Source organism: Heloderma suspectum, chromosome 2 (genome assembly GCF_057233095.1).
Source record: "Heloderma suspectum isolate Gila_16-S chromosome 2, 16-S_ref, whole genome shotgun sequence".
Classification (NCBI taxonomy): Eukaryota; Metazoa; Chordata; class Lepidosauria; order Squamata; family Helodermatidae; genus Heloderma; species Heloderma suspectum.
In genome coordinates this window covers 75,225,702-75,245,797 of record NC_139459.1, presented here as the reverse complement: position 1 = coordinate 75,245,797, position 20,096 = coordinate 75,225,702, and the positions used below count along the sequence as shown (strand labels likewise).

Here is a 20,096-nt window from a genome sequence, read left to right as displayed (position 1 = left end):
TGTATTTTTCACATACAGTGCAACCCCACCTCCCTTTCTGTTCCTCCTGTTCTTTCTGAACAAGTTATATCCTTCAATTGCTGTATTCCAGTCATGGGAGTCATCCCACCAAGTCTCAGTTATACCTATCAAGTCATAATTTCCCTCTTGTATTAAGAGTTCAAGTTCGTTCTGTTTGTTTCCCATAGTCTGGGCATTAGTATATAGACATCGAAGACCATGTGCTTCATAGTTGATAGTACGCAGACTGCCAGTACCACTGCCTTAGCCAAGAGGAAGAGGACTGTTGACCCATTCATTTAGCTGTATTATTGGCCTTCTGCACGGTGTACACTGCTTCATCCCTCTTTGTATTAAACTATCCCTCACAATGAAATGGTACATTTTCAATGCAGGAACTTGCATCCTGGGATTGGTCCATGGAACAGAGACAAACATGTCTCTGAAGTGCCATAGAGCTGACCATCACCTTAGAATCACAGTTTGCTAAGTGTCGGGCCGTGTTAATTTGCTAGCGGAAGAGATGCATAGCATCGCCCTGGAACGTATGTGCCAATGATCACTTCACTTCTGGCAAGCATTCAAACAAAGTCCCTACCTTCTCTCACAAGAAGAGCTGGTGTTGAGACATCGCTGCTTGATAGTTTGCAACCTGCACAGCTGCCAAAGAATAAATACACCTACCAAATACACCTACCAAATATTTGAGATTTTCCTGGTGAGGTGTCTACTCTCACAGAGTTAGGAGTAGAGCAGAACAAAGAAAACAAGCATCAGACTCCAGGACCTTGTACATGTGAAGACATTTCAGAACTGGTGGTACAGAAGATGGAGTTTTCCATGATTGCTAAATTGTCTGTAGTAAAGCAAGCAACATTGGAATCACTATTGGGGAAGTAGCCTCAGATTATACTGTGTCAAAACTCAGATACTTCACTGGCACTACTGGGTGTTGAGTCTCCCGCTCCAGGAGTGGACCATTCTAAGGACTTTTTCTACAATAAACTGGGTATCTTCCAAAGGAGATGGAGGGTCCAGAGTCCCAAAGGTTATGTCAGGAGAAGAAAGAGATGGGGCAATTGTAGATACTGATGTTGAGTAGGACTGGTAGTCCTATAGAGCTAAAGATGAAGATATGCCCTGATGCAAATGAGGACACTGCAGGACAACAGTATCCATGGTCAAACTATGCTGTGCCAACAAGGTGGCCTGAGTGGCCTGCACAGCAGCAAGCACAGTCACTACTTGCTGTACCTGCTCCAGTAGCATGGCAGAAAGCGGCTAGGAGTGCTGTGCCACAGGAGCTGAAACCACCTGTGGTAATGAGATGGGCACTGGTACCATTTGTTGCATCAGTATCAACTCCGCTAGTGGAAGAGTGGGATTCTGTGCAAGCACCAACATCACCTGTGTAGGCAACTTCTTTTTCCTATTTTTCCCCCCAGTTCCTATCCAGTGAATGTCGATCTTTCGCCTTTTTAGTCAGTGTTTGCTGCCTCTATCCTGAGTCATCAACCCAGCATTGGAGGGTCAATATGAGCGTCTTTTGAGTTGGATGGTGCCAACTCCGATGTTGGGTTTGGAGCCACTGAAAAGACCACTGATGAGTGATCAGATGTCTTGGACTCCCAAAGGAGGGTGGGATCCTCACACTCTAGAGACATCTCCAAGTCTCTTGAAAAGCAGATAGCAGAAGGTCCCTGATCTCTGGCCTTAGGATCAGTGTCCATTGCTCTCAATGCTTGTTCCCAAAGCATAGCACAGGTTTCTGAATCTTGAGGAGCAGAACCCATATGTGTGATGCAGAGAGACCATGATGAACAACGTTCACTTTACCGATTGGTTCAATAAATAATATATCATATATAGTACTTCATAGACCTCCTCTCAGAAAGAAAAAATAGTTTGTATTGCCTTACAATGGGAGTTATAAACCATAACCAATTAGCACCATCACACGTACAAGCTATTTACATGCAAATGTAAACATGGAAGACTATATTTACTCAGGACTGGGATTGTTCATCCACTTGCTGAAGATATCAGAAGCTAGGTCTAAACAGTCACGGAGGCCAAGCCAACATGCGGTTCGAAGGATTGTTTCTATACTGTATCTTGGAAGGAAGGCCCCCACAAAAAAGAAGGAGAGAAATATATTAAACAACATGCTTCATTTCATCAAAAAATGTTGCTAACTAATCCATATTTGATGGGGTCACCTACACCTATTTCCTGTGTAGGCATCTGTTTTCAATGCTCTGGTCTGGATTGACTAGTGTATTTGAAGAAATGGGATGGAACTGATGGATGAATAGCCCTTTCTTTGAGCATGGAGTTAGACTTCCTGCTCCTTCCAAATCTATTGTCTATGCTTTGATGACTCGGTCGCTCAAGCAGATAGCACAACATTTATGATACAGAAAAACTCACAGAATTATTTGTACCTATAACTGCTGGGTCCTACAGTATGGGAAGTATGTAAATATAAAATACTTTATAGGGTTTTTTCCCCTCATCACTGAACCCCACAATTTAGGGTTGTGAGTTTGGTGTGAAATTACAGATCTCACTTATAACACTGATACATCTGGCACATTTTACACTTGTTAAAGATACTATTTCTCCTACCTGAATATTTCTTGTATGGTAGTGCTAGAGAGCTGATGTAGTGCAGCAGAGCTAAGAATTATTTCATTGTAAGTGTATTTCTTTTGCACCAGACTCCAGTTGGCCGATCTTGGAGTTCTAGTAAATGACAAAGTAGATCCCACAAGCCTAAGGTCTGCCCATCCCTAATGTATAATGCCATCCTGAGCTCCATGGAGGAAGGATAGGATTTTAAAAAGTGTAGAACAGCTCTAGCCACGGTAGAATTATCTTTGATTTACACACATTTTTACATCCTGGTCCATGTCCAGCAAAGATAGGGTGCTTCCTGATCAGAGCCATTTTGCACAGTTGAAAAATAGCTCTTCTGCAATGAGCTGGAAGTAGAATTGCAACTGTGGCTCTGCAGTGGACCTCATATGTCACTGTATCATAATTTTCATCATACAGTGCTCTTTCCCCATGGCAAAGCAAAAGTGGGTGGGCATTACTGAGTTAGGATTGGCAACCTTACTCTGCCATCTTAACAATGATTACACAGCTCCATTCTGTTCAATGGTACTTCTTCCCAAGATGATGTGCTTAGAACTGTAGCCTTCAGTCAGCAAATATCTCTCCCCTGATGTGGCTTAAAGTGGCTCCTGCTTCTGTGACATGGTTAGAACTACTCTTTTATCACTTCCGGAAATGGTTTCCTCCTACTTGATTCCCCTCCCCATGCACAATAACTTGTTTTCTTAACCTCACAATTTCCTCCTTTTTATTTTTTTATTTGCACTCTTGTGCTGAAAGAATTGACTGAAATAATTAGAGATTAATCACTCTTATACCCCTTTCCTCCCTGCTCCATTTCTTTTTGGTTAATAAGTTTCCACCACTGACTTACCAAACTAAAAATTCTCCCCCTACCCCCACCCAAATGTCCAGGTTTTACTGAAAGGGAAAGAGCATATGTGAGGATGAGGAGAGGAGAAAGTGGCACAGACGTCTGCAAAAGGTTCTCACAACCCTGAACATTTGCAGTGGTGTAGCAGAGGAGGAAAGCTGGGCAGTGCAGCTCTTGGACTTTTTTCAAAGCATGAGCAATGACATTAGATGCTTCCAGATGAAGGGCTCCTTGTGCTCAATCTCTGAAACTTCACTGCATATATTCAAACTATACCTCTTCAAAAGGACAAGATAAAGCTAAAATGACCTATACCCACAGAGGTTACACTGGTGTTCTGTACTTTTCTAGAAGTTATTTTTTTTTGCAGTCTAAAGAAAGATGGAAGCAGCATGGGGAACAGAGCAATAATGTGATGACAATGTTGTCTGGAAGTCCCACAAAAAGTGGGTAACAAAAGCACAGCAATTCACCTAGTATGGAAGCACCTATATATATATCATGTTTATTCCAATAAATATATTTCTTGGAAGTGAGTCTCACTGATACAGATGGGATTTATTTTCATGTTTAAGAACTAGGGTGTTAGTAACTTTTAAAAATATATAAGGACTTACTTAGCAGAACTGTGAACTCCCAATATTTCATGACTCTGACGAAGGAGATAGGCATAATGATGGTATATTGGTGAAATTCTGGGTAAGAAGTATTTCTTTAGAGAAAGGAAAAACATACAATTATTTTTAATTTAGAGGCAATCTACTTTTATTCTGTTCCTCTAATACAAACATATCCTCCTAACCCCACAAATGTTCTGATTAGTCAATTCCTATTTAATTTTGCTCCAGATGGAAAACTTAACTTGAAGCTGGGCATGAAGTTTTAACCATTTTGGGTTCTGGGAAGGGAGAATTTGAAGATGCAAATCCTAGAAAATGCTCCACAAATCTCTTTTCCACTGAATTTATGCACTTGCTTAGCGTCAGGCACCTCACATCCCTGAGTAGTGGCTCGATTGGTGAAAACAGTTCAAAACCTGATATTAAATATGCACAAAGGTTTTGCTGTACACAGATATAAGCAAATGGCCTGGACCTTACTATATTTCACTAAAATACTGCTACGAAAGAAAACAATCATATTCTGCACTAAAGCAAAGTTTTGATCTACTCTGTTCTTTTGGACTAATCATTATGAGCACAAAGTCTATTGATCCAAAAGAAGTCACATTTAAACAGAAATGTAAGGTTTGCTACTAGTCTTGCATAGAAAGTGCTTACTTACTTTTTTAATCATTGTATACATACATGGATTATCTTCCCTTGCTTAAGAAAAAACTCAAGACAAAAGGAATTCCATGCATATCTACTGAGAAGTAACAATTACTGAGTTACATGGGACTTACTACCAAGTAAGTGTGTAAAGCAAGGAAAGGCAACTTCTAGCCTTCCATATGTTTTGGCCTAGAAGTCTCATCATCCATCTAGAGGGCACAAGTTGCCCACTCCTAGTGTAAAGGATTTCAGCAGCCTTAAGTATTTAAGCTAGTTGAAGTTGCTATGGCATCAATTTTAGCGTTCACCCTTCCCTACATTTTAATGTATATTATATTTGGACAGAAACATTTTTCTTATGCTTTTTGTTCAATCCATAGTTCTTTTTTGTAGGCAATCAACTTGTAACAATAATGAGTGGCATCCAATGTTATGCAAGTGGGTATCTGCTCATGCAATTGGACTTTCCCTCTCTCTACTCCACTGGAGGGAGGGCCAGCTAGACAGGTGAAGGAGTCTCAACACATGGATGAGACAGTGGTGCAGGGAGGAGGGGTTCAGATTTGTTAGGCATTGGGGAACATTTTGGGGCAAGCTGAGCCTGTACAAGAGGGACAGGCTCCACTTGAACGAAAATGGAATCAGACTGCTAGCGCTAAACATGAAAAAGGTAGCTGAGCAGCTTTTAAACTAAACCCTAGGGGAAAGCCGGCAGGAGCTAGGAAGCATCCAGTTCAGGTTAAATCATCCCAAGGGGATGAAAATGAAAATGTTTTCAATCGCCCAAATGTAGAAGGGGAGGAAATAGGCCATGAGTATATGGTAGAACATGATAGCCAATCAAAGAGGCCTAAGTGCCATAGTAAAAGATGCACACACCAGAGACATCTAGGGAGAGACACCATGTATAGGTGTTTCTATACAAATGCGAGAAGCCTGCTCAACACTAAATTAAGCCAAAATGGGAGAGTTGCAGTGCTTCGTTTTAAAGGAGATCCTGGATCTAGTGGGCATTATTGAAATCTGGTGGAACAGAGAGAACCAGTGGGATAGAGTCATCTCTGCATATAAACTCTATAGGAAGGACAGGGACGGGCATACTGGGGGAGGTGTTGCTCTGTACGTCAAAGAGGGCATAGTGCTGAGCAGACTAGAACACCGAAAAGGGGTAGACTCTTCCACAGAAGTGCTGTGGGTGACAATACCGTGCTCCAAAACTCATTTAGTGCTAGGAAAATACTATCGTCCCCCAGACCAGAATGCCCAGGGTGACCTTGAGATGGAAAACAATATCAGGGAGGCCTCCAAACAAGGAAGTGTTGTTATAATCGGTGACTTCAATTACCCCCACATTGAATGGATAAATGCATGTTCCAGTCACAACAGGTTATATTTCTCTATGCCCTAAATGACTGTGACCTAGAACAGTTGGTCATGGAACTGACCAGAGGGGAGGCAACTTTCAATTTAATTCTAAGTGGTGTTGCCCAGGACCTAGTACAAGATGTAAATGTTGTTGAACCAATTGGAAAAAGCAACCACAGTGCTATCAGATTAAATTTAAGTGGAAAATTACCCAGGAAATCCAACACAGTCACATTTGACTTCAAAAGAGGAAACTTCTCTAAAATGAGGGAACTGGTAAAAAGGAAGTTGAAGGGTGGAGTCAGGAGAGTTAAATCCTTTGAAAATGCTTGGCAGTTACTCAAAACCACAATAATAGAAACTCAGCTAAAACATATACCACTGGTTAGGAAAGGTAGCACCAAGTCCAAGAGGTCACTGGCAAGGTTAACAAGCACCATCAAGGAAGCTATTAGAGAAAAGAAGGCTTCCTTCAGAAAATGGAAGTCTTGCCCAAGTGAGGAAAACAAAAGGGAGCACAAGCTTGCACAAAGGCAATGCAAGCAGACAATAAGAGATGCAAAAAAGCTTTTTAAAGAGCATATCGCTAACAATATCAAGGCCAACAATAAAGAATTCTTTAAATATATCAGAAGCAGGAAACAAGCTAGGGAGGCAGTTGGACTGTTGGATGATAATGGAGTTAAAGCAGTATTAAAGGAGGACAAGGAGATTGTGGAGAAGCTGAATGAATTCTCTTTATCAGTCTTCACTGCAGGAGATATAGGACAGATAACTCTGCCTGAACTGATGTTTTCAGGAAGGCAATCTGAGGAACTGAGTGGTGTCAAAAGATGACATTCTCAACTTTATTGATAAATTGAAAGCAAATACATCACCGGGCCCAGATGGTATCCATCCTGGAGTTCTCAAATATGAAAGAAATTACAGGCTAGTGAGCTTAATGTCTGTTCTGGGTAAATTGGTTGAAAGCATTAATAAAGATAAAATTAGTAAGCTTATAGAAGGACAGGCACTGCTGAAAAAGAATCAACATGGCTTCTGCGAAGTTAAGTCCTGTCTCACTAACCTTTTAGAGTCCTTTGAGAATGTCAATAGACATGTAGAGAGGGGTGATCGAGTAGACATTGTTTACTTGGACTTCCAAAGGGCCTTTGACAAAGTCCTTCACCAAAGACTCCTGAAGAAACTTAGCAGTCATGGAATAAGAGGACAGGTCCTCTTATGGATCAATAACTGGTTAAATAACAGAAAGCACAGAGTAGGAATAAATGGTAAATTCTCCAAATGGAGGGAAGTAATAGTGGGATCCCATAGGGATCTGTATTGGGACCATTGCCTTTCAACTTGTTCATAAATGATCTGGAATTAGGAGTGACCAGTGAAGTGGCCAAGTTTGCTGATGATACCAAACTATTTAGGATAGTTAAAACAAAAAGGTATTGTGAAGAGATCCGAAAGGATCTCTCCAAACTGGGAGAATGGGCATCCAAATGGCAAATGCAGTTCAGTGTAAGCAAATGTAAAGTGATGCACGTTGGGGCAAAAAATCCCAACTTCAAGTATAATCTGATGGGATCTGAGCTAGCAGTGAGCGACCAAGAAAGAGATCTTGGAGTTGTGGTGGGCAGCTCGATGAAAATGTCAACCCAGTGTGCAGCTGCTGTAAAAAAGGCAAATTCCACGTTAGGCATAATTAGAAAAGGAATTGAGAATCAAACTGCCAATATCATACTGCCCTTATACAAATCTACGGTGCGACCACACTTGTACAGTTCTGGTCACCACACCTAAAAAAAGATATTGTAGAGCTGGAAAAAGTGCAGAAAATGGCAACTAAAATGATCAAGGGGCTGAAGCATCTCTCCTATAAGGGAAGGTTACAACAGCTGGGATAGTTTAGCTTGCAAAAAAAAGAAGGGTAAGAGGAGACATGATAGAGGTGTACAAAATTATGCATGGTGTGGAGAATGTGGATAGGGAGACTTTTTTCTCCCACTCACATAATACTAGAACCTGATGTCATCCCATGAAGCTGATTGGTGGGAGATTCAGGACAGATAAAGGAAGCACTTCTTCACACAGCACATAAACTATGGAATTCGCTACAACATGTAGCGATGGCCACCAATTTGGATGGCTTTAAAAGGGGGTTAGACAAATTCCTGGAGAGGTCTATCAATGGTTACTAGTCCTGATGTCTTTCTGCTGCCTCCAGTATCAGAGGGGGTATGCCTATGTACACAAGTTTCTGGGCACATGCGAGGGAGGGTGCTGTTGTGCTCATGTCCTGCTTGTGGTTTCTTGGTCAACAGTTGGTTGGCCACTGTGTGAACAAAATGCTGGACTAGATGTACCCTTGCATGGCTCATCTTATGTCCTTATGAGTGTGGGGGGGGGGCCAAGAGGAGAGGGGGAATCAGTTCCACGAACAGTGTCCAATTCCACTGGTTGGTGGACACCACTAGATTTCACCCAGTAACTACTCCTATAATTATTATTATCTATATATTTACATTAAAATATGACATTCCAACCTGAAATGCCACAAAGTATTTCACTGATGAAATAACAGAATAAAATATTGGCCCTGTTTAGATAAAAAATTTCTACCTAGAATGAGTACAGAACCTGTGGCCCTCCGTATTTTTTTGGGATACAACGACCACCATACCTGACTGTTGGCCATGGTGTCTGGGGCGGATGTGAGTTGGAGACCAATAATATCTGGAGGGCCACAGGTTTCTCACCCCTGCCTTAACCCTGCCCCCCTCTTCCTAATACACTACTCCTATGTATTAATTAACATATTACCTGACACAACACTGGTTTGTCCTACCTCCAGAATCTCCCACAACCCTCCATCCACATGCCTAGACTGCAAGAGGGGTTGACCAATGAAGGCATTGTTCTTCCAGGTCATGCATTCATTTTTGTATGTGTGGAGGAAATAATGAGAAGGGCAGGTGGTAGGGTGATAGGTTAAGGTGGTAGGGCAGGTGGTAGGGCTCATTCCTCTCTCACAGTGGGTAGAAAAATCTTCAGATATGTGTCTAGCCTATATTTTATATACAATGCCTCCAAAGAATTATCATCCCCTTAATGCCACTGGAAAAGTTTTAGTAAATTCTTGAAGACCATAATGCCTATGCTCTATTAGAACCATTTTTACTTAATTTTTATTCTACTTTTTAGCTTTATAAATGAAATAAAGAATACCAACATAATCACCATCTACAGTTTCCAACATTACAGTACTCTTAAGGACACAGCAACAACCAGAAAAGCAAAAAAGAAAATATAAAAAGGAAAGAGAAGGCAAAAGAAAAACAAAGGAAACAAGAAAAAGTATTAAGAGAAAAGAAAAGTTACATATTACACATAAACTTCAATATCACTCTACTTAAAAGATTATACCATTACCAATATTACAACTCAATACAGCTAGGTAATCCATCTTATTTCAGTAACATATCCTCAGATTTATAGCAAAGAAACAGGCTATAAATTTTCCCCTAGCCATAAAATGCTTTTCAGCTAACATATAATGATAAAGCTATTAGAATCGTTATTAACACCAACATCCATACATATTGTGCCAACAATGGAGAGCATGGAGACCAATGACGAAAATACACAAACCTGAGAGTAAAACAGACCACAACATGTACTTAGGCTCAAATAATATCATTACCAAGATAAATATGGGTAGGACACACCCTCCTGCATCTCCAGTGTGAGCATCAAGCGGTTCCTGGTGAAAGGGAGTTTCATCCTTACCACATTTCTCAGTTTTGATACTCCAAGGAGAACTATTTTTAGCAGCAAAGTATTATGATATTAACATCATAACTTTAGAAAGGAAATAACCAGGTGATGGAGCCACAATGGGGCAATTTCTTACTACTTTACCATAAAGAACATTCATTATGTGATTTAAACAGCTTTGCAGGACATCCCCACAACTAACCCTTCAGACACTTTCTACACGCATTTTCAAAACATAAATATGAAACCACATCATCAGAAGCTGCCCACACCATTGTGACTTAAAGAAATATTCTAAATTTCAGAATACCATTTACCTTTAAAACTGGATATAATTGAGAATCACTCAGAATAAGTTCCCAGTTGTCAACTTCTAGATGGTTCAGTGCCTCTTGCCACACTAAGGTATCATCTTCTTTTTCAAGGTACTTAGTTAAATACAGTGGAGTACCATACTCAGTGTAATTAGACCTATTTAAAGGAAATCATGCATAAGCATATTCAAGCAGTTAGATACATACACATACCAGTAGAGGAAAGCGAGGAAAAATACAGTAATTATTAGTTAGTAATTGAAGACAAGTAAATGGTCTGGTCCTGAAATATTAAGGAAAGCTCACAAAAGAATGTTCTGCTAACTGAATAGAAAGCTTCCCTCTCACATTTACATGGTCAAACATCTCAGTTTACAGATTATAGGCAAAGTGCCCAATAAGCACAAGTAATATTTGGAGTTTGCCAATGCTGGTAAGAAGGAGAAACGATGTATAGAAGGAAGCATAAATTTTAAACTATCATGACATGAAATTAAGAAAAGTTGTTTGGGGTAAGTACAATGTGTTATTTGCCATTTCAGTTTGGAAGACCTCAACATTTTCAACAATCTTTCTGTCCTGAAAATTCAGCAATGTATTTCACTGTCAAGCCTCCGAACTTGGAGGTTTACAAGTATCCAGTGCAGACTGGCAGGCAGAGTAGAGGCAATCCCTACCTCCTCCATGCCTCCTGCGCTGCAATTTAGCTAGATGGGCATTTTTTGAGTGAAATTCTAGCAGAATTCTAGCTAGATGGAGTGAAATTCTAGCAGAATCAGCTGCTGCAGCAGACCTTGAATGGTGACATTCCAGGCAGGCAATTTATAGGAGGAAGGAGTCAAGATGGAATCTAGGGCATGGAGCAAGCTGAGGCTGGAGAAGGCAGGCTGGGTCAACTGAGCTCAGAAATGTAGCAGAGAGGGCAGGAGCAAGAAAGAGGTAGAGCAGAAAGCACATATCTAGAGTGCAGGATCAAAAATGTCTAACAGAATAACTCATGCAATGGCAAGCACCTGCATGACTAAGGCTGAAGTCCTAAACGTACTTACTAGGCAGTCGGTTCCAGTGAGCTAAATGGGACTGACTTCTGAGTAAGGATGTTTAGGTTGTACTGCATGGCTCTAATCCCACCCACTGTGCCTAGACAGTAAGTTCCATTGAACTTAAGACGAACTTACTTCTGAGTAAACAGCTTAGAACAGTGCTGTAAACTATGGGTTGCATCCAGACTTAGTCACACTTAGAGTAGACCCACTGAAATTAAAAGGACTTGGGTTAGTCATGACTAACTTGTTCCATTGATTTCAACATATTTATTAAGCATAAGTAAGTCTGGATCAAACTCTATCTCTCTTGAGGTGGGCCCTTTAGTGTGGTCAGTGTGCACTGATATATTTCCCAAAGTTGAACAGTGGAGAAAAAAACAAAATGGACCAAAGAAGCTGAACAGATACTATTAGCCTGAGTCCCACCAAACCCAGATTGGGATTACAGTTTTTCATTATTTCCTTTATTTGGAACAAACTTGTTTCCAGAAGAAAAATATTTCCATTGAAAATTTCAACTAATTCTTCCTCTAATACATTGCAACACTGCATCAACATTATCAGTATGTCCATGCTTGCGCCTTGTACTAGCACCCTCATCTGTTCATGCATTTACGCTGGTTCAGAGAGTAAGCCAAGGGGATAAGAAGGTATGGAGAGGATCGTTCATTGTGGCGGCTGGTAAGGCTATTCCAAGCAGTTGTGGGAACAGAGCAGCAACATATAAGATCTGAACAGCTGTCAAACCCATGCCCACTTCTCCCGCAGAAACCTGGGCTAATTTAATCAGTCAAAGGATCCAGACAATGTGATGGAGAGTGCCACTCTGCACCCCCAAGGCAAAGCTGGTGTAAAGAGAAGGTGTGGAGAAAAGGATGCCAATATTTTTAAAGAGAAGGACACAGATGTATGAGCTCAGTTATCCATCTAGCAAAAGCTATGTATAACACATCTATAGCAGATGTGCTTACCGTCTCAGCTGAAAGGCGTCAGCAATCAATTGTAACCTGTTGACAGCAGGAATTACCTGCAAAGACGATTAATGTGTTTAATAGTTCTAAACAGCTCATCATAAAGCAAAATGACTACTGTGTTTTACAGTATTCACAAGTATCTTCAGTAGTTGAAGTCAAACTCATGCATGCTTTAATTACAATATGTGCAATTCTTCAAGATGAATGTAAAGAAAAAGAACTATGAGAGGCTCCTCATTTGAAACTCGGATATTATTACTCATGAGCAAACTCCCCTCACAATTCCTAGCTGTGTATGTAACTGTCAAATGACATGCTTGCACGAACAACGTTGGAAAGGTTAGTAGCCTCTTCCCTTTTACATCTTTCATAATGTGCATGTCCAGCTCGCTAGGAATTTGCGTGCCTATGTAGACATGGCTTGTTTTAGAGAAGAGTATATTTGAGCATTGCCCTCACATTGACTCCTCTATCTCCTCCGCACATCAGACAAACCTACAGATAGGGTTACGTAGGACACCCTACTTGCTCCACTCACATCCTCTGTCCCCTAAACCACTTCCACAGAAATTACCTTACCTTTGGGTCACTTTCAAGCAGCTTGGCCAATCTCCTCCAGTACATTTGGTCATAATTAATTCTATAGTAGCCAGTCACGTTCACATTTAAAATAATCCAATCATGTTCAGAATCTGATATTTTCATTTCAGGAAATATTTCTGAGAGCAGCACAGAGAGAAAAAGGTGGCATAAATTTAGTAGTAAATATTAATAAAGGTCTTATCTGAAACCGAAATCAATACACAAAGCAAAATGGGTTTAAGAAAAAGTATGAAGTGCAAGATTAAGATCGAGCTACCATTAAATAAATTTTTATAAAATAAGAAATCCATAATACAAAATGTAAAAGAGAGATATAAAATTTAATTATCTGACAAACCGTACAAAATTATACCAAAATGGAAAATTGGCAGTCCCAAAGCTTATTTAACGTTCCTGATTTGAAATAATTGTATAGTAGGTTAGATAGAATCCTACATATGAAAGGTTTATACTTTGCAGGTTTGGGTGCCGTAATCATGTTCTTTGAGGTTTTGTCTGTTAAATACCAGTCAAGGCCAAAGCCCTGTGCAGCTGTGTTATCACCTCATTAGGGAGTAGATAATCACAGCAGTCTTCTCTTAATTAAATCACTTGCAAGGTCCTAGAGCACATGGTAAATGCTAGAAGCCTCCGAGCCAAAATGGGACAGTTAGAGTGCTTGGTTTTAAAGGAGATCCTGGATCTAGTAGGCATTACTGAAACCTGGTGGAACAGAGAGAACCCATGGGATACAGTCATGCCCTCTACAGGAAGGACAGGGACAGGCATACTGGGGAAGGTGTCGCTCTGTACATCAAAGAGGGGATAGTGTTGAGCAGACTAGAACACCTAAAAGGGGTAGACTCTCCCACAGAGCATGTAAGGAGATCTTGGCCTTCAGGGAGGGCTGGCATTTACCGCAGTCCTTGCCTATCCCCACAGACCACCTTTTGCAATTCTGAGTGCAGTCTCACAGGAGAGGCTTATATGTGAGAACTATTTCTGGTAAGATGGTAGCCCTGGCTTTTTGGTCCAAGAGCAAGGGCATACGTGATAGTACGTGATTTTCGGGTTCATTAAGCCCTGCAAGGCTGATGCCAGGAAACCACTGTCCCCTGATGTTTTGTTGGGCTTTTTAGCAATGTGGCCAGTGGTGTGCAACTCTCTGTTTGAAGTAACCTTGTTTCAAGCAGCAGCCTTAACTGCCTACTTTGGCAGTATATTTGCCAGCAGTGGTCTGCAGTTGTGATTCTTTGGTCATGCCTGATTCCCAGAATGAGCCGGACACATGTCATGGACCCACAGGCACTGGATTGTGCCTGTAAACAGGTAAATAGGGAAATCACCAATCACTTGCATGCTTGTGGTGATGAGATTATATTTCACCTTAGGATCTGTCAAACATAGAGGGAGCTATATAGGCAAGACGGAGTACATTTGTCCAAGTTGGGCAATGACTTCTTTTTGTCTGATCTGCAAAGGTGCCTGCTAGAAAAAATTCAGTGTAGGTGGGGGAGAGAATGACTAAGCAATAGGCTTGTTGTCCTTCTTTGGCTAATTTGGGCAGGCTATGTTTGTCTGGATAGGGATGGTGATCATTCTGAGGCATTGTTGATGGAGACAGGTGATGCCTGAGGGTCTCCTGCTGAGGGTTTTGCAGCCCCAATGTGGGGATAAGGATTACCTGTGGGGCCATCTCCCTTCACACACCTGGTGATTCGTGGCCCGGGGGGATGTGACAGGGGACGTCCCACCTTTCCCCAAATGGGGAAATCCTGAGAGGTGCCGATTCTTTCATCCGCATCCAGCAGGCAAAGAATCTTTTGCCTGGCTATATTGCTTGACTAATGCCAGCATAGTGAAGTAGCCACCCAGGGATCCCCTTTTGCAGATCAATTTCAATAAATGTGGCCCGATTTTCAATCCATACAGTTGTGTCATCTCTTTATTTTCTCGCCTCCTTCACTTGCAAAAGTCTGAAAATGGGACATTTTATATCTTCCATCAGAAGGTCAGAACATATAATAGCAGCCAGCATTCTATGAAGCAGCAAACCAAGCCAAACCTCTGACAGAATGCAGGGAAATGAAGATTTCCTCTGTTTAGGTAAGTTTAACCATTTTCAGAATCGGAGAAGGGATGATTTTCAGTGGCAGCCAAAAATGCATCTACGTTTAGGGTACTGACCCCTGCCCCTAAATTAATCTTGAGCTGAACAGAACGACCAACATGCAAAGATAAATGGATCTCAAAGGGATACAAGATCAATATTATACTACACAGTTTATGAACAGTGGCATTCAACAGTCCCATCTTTGTTAATTTACATCTGAAAGCAAATATGGGTTCTGCATTTTTCTTATCTACATTCAGCTTCAACAGTTCTGCTCACCATGGCAAGTGATGCCCTCTGGCAAGCCTGATGGGCGACCAGACTTCCTCTCTGCTTTGAAGCTGCAGAGGTAAGCAGGGAGGTGAGCAGGGATTATCCTGGCATTTTCACAGTGAACCCCGCCCCTCTCCAGGTCCAAAGAAGGAAGGCTGCTGGGGATTGTTTGGCAGCTACATAAAATACACTTTTACATTTATGTGCTATTCACTACCTTTGCAACCAACTACCATCACGCACAATGTGTACAGAAGGAAAGGAAGCATTGCATGGTTGCCTAGATACATGTTGTTGCCCTTTGCCTGCCCCCCACATCACAATTTCCATGTGGAACTGCATAATGCATATGCTTCCTGGAAAGGAATTTCACAGGCACAATAACTGCAAGTCAGTTTAGATCACTAAAAAACAGGGCAACTTTTAAAAAAATCATTCCCCAATGCATCTTAGAATTGCAACAAAATGTTGCAATATAGAGTGCTTCTGGTCAGTGTTCCAGTTGCTATGCGCTCTTCCAGGATACTCCATTCTATTTCCCTTTCCATTTTCTGTTCCCACCCCCACCAACAGTCAGTCAGCAGTCACTCAGCAAGTTCGGTCCTCACTGGACACTTGGGGTGGGGTGCAGGCTAGCTAGTTAGATTTTTAAAAAATATACAAATGTTTGTACTTCTGCAATCCACGGGGTTCCCTCAAGTTTTTAAAGAATCGGTAACCACTTCAGAAAAAGGGGAATTATAATAACTTAATAATTGTGGCTATTTGGGCTTTAATTTGTTTCTTACAAATATGCATATTGCAAACAAAACAGCCAATGTGGAAAAATACTTACTGCTTCTCTTATCAAGCCATACTAAAGGTTGTATAGTTCCATTTCTTATCCAAGAAATAGGAATCATCCATGTGTTACTTAATTAAAAACAAAAATTGATCATTATTTCTTCAACCTAAGTAAATAGACAGTTCAAATGCTATCAAATAACTTAAGTATAGGGGAAAAAATCTGGATAAAGTCACAGGTGTGGATCCAGGTTCTTCATTCTGCCAGTGGAAGGAATGGGACTTCAGTACCCCCTCGTCCCCCCTGCCGCCCCATATGCACCCTTATAATCTGCTCCAGAGAGTTGTGGGACCCTCCAGAGCAGGTTTGGAGAGCGCATGGGGGTGCTGCAGGGGGGAGGAGAAGAAAAAAAAGCCCCACTGCACTAGCAGAATTATTCCTGGTGGAGCAAAGATTCTGGATTCAACCTCAGTACTTCCTTCCAGCCTGTTTTATCATATTAAATGTGTAATTATAATTGCACTGACACCTAAAGAAGGCTCATTTTTGTAATACTGGATATAAAGTAGAGATTATTAATGAGTACTTGAGTTTGGTATGTGCTTGAATCCAATTGATTTTATTTGGATTCAAGCTTGAGTAACATTCTCTGGACACCGCCCCCATAGACCACAATATCAATATCCATAGGGGTTTTCTCACCTCTGGAAGATCAAAGCCCTGTATGTACATGTAAAACTTTCACTTTCCATAGCTGACAACTAGAAAGACACAGCACATGGCTCACCTTTGAACCACAACATCCCCTTTGCTGGACAAGGGCCTTTGCATGGAAGCAAGGTCCATGGATTTCAAGAGAATCTGGTTTCAGATAATGGGCACAAATAAGAGATAAGCAAGTACTGTTAAGTACACCAAATGTCTTCTCAACTGAAGCCAGATGTTGCAGTCCCAAGGATCAAGATATGCCATATCTAAGTATATTGGTTTTTTTCAGTTCTGAGCCCAGAGATGCAAACTGCATTATATTTGTATATGTGTGTGTTTTAGAAAGTAGAAAATCAATGGAAGTCTCTTTTTGTGACATCCTTTGGTTCAGCAAGCGTAGACAGTGATTGGGCTTTGGTAAGACTTTCATTTAGACACGTACACATAAAATAGTACATACATATTCAGTTAGGTTACCTGAAGGAATAAGCACACAAGAACCTCCAACAATTTCAGTGGTGTTTTCTCTTCAGTTCTTTTTAAAAGTCACATTTCATTTGCCAAAATAAGAATTTTGTGGGGTGCCTTAAACAACGGCTGTGATACATTAGAAACAGTTCCCATTGGAGCTCTCCTGCTGGAGTTTATCAATTTTCTGAAATCCTACTAAGCTTCCTCTGTCCCTTGGGACTCCCAAGAGGGACACCCCACTTTAACCACCATCTGCTTGGCAACTGAGTGTAGCACATACAGTTGGTGAATTCTGGTGCTACACACAAGAATTCCTATCAGGAAAAATGAATATTATAGGATTTAGCATCAATGCTATAGCCTTGCTCTCACCCCCACTGTTTAGCCTTGCAACATAGCCCAGAAGGCTGCTCTCATTACTGACCTGAAGTATAGGAACTGAGCAGCTGCATGGCAGAGCTCCCACTTGGGTTCCCTAAGACAGAGACTTCCAGGCACTGTTTCTCTCCAAGCAACAGTGGAATATTGTCAGAGTCCCAAGCTTGTCAAGGAATCCTGACCCACCATTTGAGAACCTAGCAACTATGGGAACCTTTCGTATGTATGACATCTGCAATGGCAGGTGTTGTCTTGTATGACAAACTAGAGCAACCTTTCCATTTCTTCTGAGGGGAAAATAATACTTTGACAAAGTGCTCAGCTTTCAGTTCCAAGTCACACGTCCACTGACAGCTCTTAATACAGACAAAACATAATACAACAGCCCAGTTGAGATGCCCCTCCAAACCATGGATCAGAGTATTAGAAATGAGCATTGGGCCATGTGACTTCCTCTCTTTTCACCCATAGTTTCAGTTTCCTGTTTAGCACAAACCATCATTTGCTGTGATACCCGATGTGGATTTTGAAATCTGATTTAGAGGGCAAGCACTAATAATAGCTTTCATGTCAGGAAGTCATGGCAAATTATAGAATGTACTTAAAAGGGAGAATTGCCTGAACTGGGAAATAGATTTCTACAATTCACATGTCCACATCAGTACTCAAAGTTTTCCAAAGTAAACATATATGTACCAAAGAAGACATACTTTGTATTGTTTTTTCCTTTTTCAGTATAAAATTTTTCCTGAGTGATGCTCCCAACAGAGAAATGTACTGTTAGGAGTGGGAAGCCATTTTGGCAGGTCCAAGAGTCCATTATAACTTTTACTGGTGCTGGCAACTGGAAATCATTCTGTTCATCTATTACCTTCAAGAAAAGTTCTGGATTAGAAAACAGTTTGCATTGTGTAATTTTAACTTTATCTTTTCTCTTACACTAACATCAGGTATTTCAAATACCATGAGCCATTTCAAACATGAGTAATTCCAGCTTTGTTGGTCATTTAATAGGCTTCACCAAGGGAGATACTCAGTGCACTCAACAGATCAGCTTTCATGAGAAGGGTTCGCATGATCCTGACCTCAAGCAGCAGTCAGGACTCTGACACAGAACAAGAGGAGCTGACCGGATCAGAAAGACCAGCAGTGTAAGCCAGACCTGAGTCCCAGTACAGAGGGTAAGCCAATGCCTAGTATCAACCAGAAGTCCTTTGGGTCAGACCCTCATGAACTGAAGCCTCCAGAGATACCACCTCAGGAGCCAGATTACCATGAGGAGCTTGTCCCTGTATACCAGTAGATTCAAGGTGTGCTTGCCACCACTGTCAACACAAAGAGTAACCCGAATTAGAGATAATGGATTACTAGGCTCCAGGCCTGAAGACAACCCCTTTAAGGCTCTCTAATCTTCAGGAAGGGGACTGAGCCCTGGAAGGGTAGTCCAGTCCAAATCAGCACCAGACACTGATAGAGCAAGTTGTCTGACTGGAGCTGTCCATGGTCCTGAACCACCATGCTGACTCAGCAATCATTTTTCCAAAAACACAAATACTGTGCAGTATCTTAAAGAATTCTGTATGACGGGCCCCCAAAACTGAGATAAGAGATGATAAAGCTGGAGCCAATAACCCTATTCACCTGACAATGTAAACAGGGCTTGGGCCATCACAGGGCTATCAGAAGAGCACTAATCTCATTGCAAGGTGATACAGACATTTTTTCCTAGCCATGCACAATATAGTAGTCAAGAAGGATCAGGGGGAAATCAGCTGAGAGGCAGCAAGGGCTAGAGGCAAATGGGCCAGGAAGCATTCTCCGAAAACTCAGCTACATGCCTGGAATCTGAGAAGGGGAGAAGGAAGTCAGTGCTGTTTTAGCTTCTTCCCACTCACTAGAGTTGACCAGGAACCCCAAAGTCCCTGTCTCTTCCTACCAGGTCATATCACAACTTCCCACAGGGAAGGCCTAGGTGATGAGACTGGCAGTCATCATATGTGTAATGTTTCATCAGGAAATCCATCATCTGTCCTGGCCAACAACTCAGGTGAGGAGGCATGATGTGTTCAAGGTGGCTGGAACTAGCATTACTTTCAGGACCTTGGCCAGCACTCCTGAAACTAGGGAACTAACAACCTACTCTAGCAGTGTCTGAGAGCAACTGGCAGGCTTTTATAGTCAGGCCAAAAGAGTGTTTCTGGAAACTCCACTTCCTCTAGTGCCGCATCTTGATGTTAAAGGGCCAGTGGCCTTTTCCTGCAGGCATTGGCTTCTCCTGGGGAATGAAGGTTGGAGGAGGAAGGAGCCAGTTGGGGACTGCTCCTCGGGGTCTTCATGTTCACTAAAAGAGTCTAAGATCTACTTTTCAGAGTCAGATGGCAGTTTTACCTCCTGGGGGTCATGTAAATAACACATGGGGTTTGAGGCACTGGACCCCACTTAAGAAAAACCAGGGACTGGTTCTGGTACCTCCCTAGAGGCACTGTCATTGGAGGCTTCAGTCTCCAATGGCTCCTGGTCCTGGGCCATGATTTAAGCAATGCTCCTTTGCCT

The 20,096-nt window shown here is 41.6% G+C and overlaps 1 protein-coding gene across 1 annotated transcript in view; it reads right to left on the bottom strand.

The window, feature by feature from the left end:
- The window catches only part of LOC146352371 (aminopeptidase Q-like), a 91,729-nt gene that overhangs the window by 28,605 nt on the left and 43,028 nt on the right, over window positions 1–20,096 (bottom strand). Inside the window, exons 10-16 of the mRNA XM_084833916.1 lie at window positions 18,254–18,414; window positions 16,038–16,114; window positions 12,814–12,953; window positions 12,232–12,287; window positions 10,218–10,371; window positions 4,111–4,205; window positions 2,007–2,114 (exon numbers count right to left, since the gene is read on the bottom strand). Of these exons, the coding sequence (XP_084690042.1) occupies window positions 2,007–2,114; window positions 4,111–4,205; window positions 10,218–10,371; window positions 12,232–12,287; window positions 12,814–12,953; window positions 16,038–16,114; window positions 18,254–18,414 (791 nt within the window). The remainder of the gene's footprint in view (window positions 1–2,006; window positions 2,115–4,110; window positions 4,206–10,217; window positions 10,372–12,231; window positions 12,288–12,813; window positions 12,954–16,037; window positions 16,115–18,253; window positions 18,415–20,096) is intronic.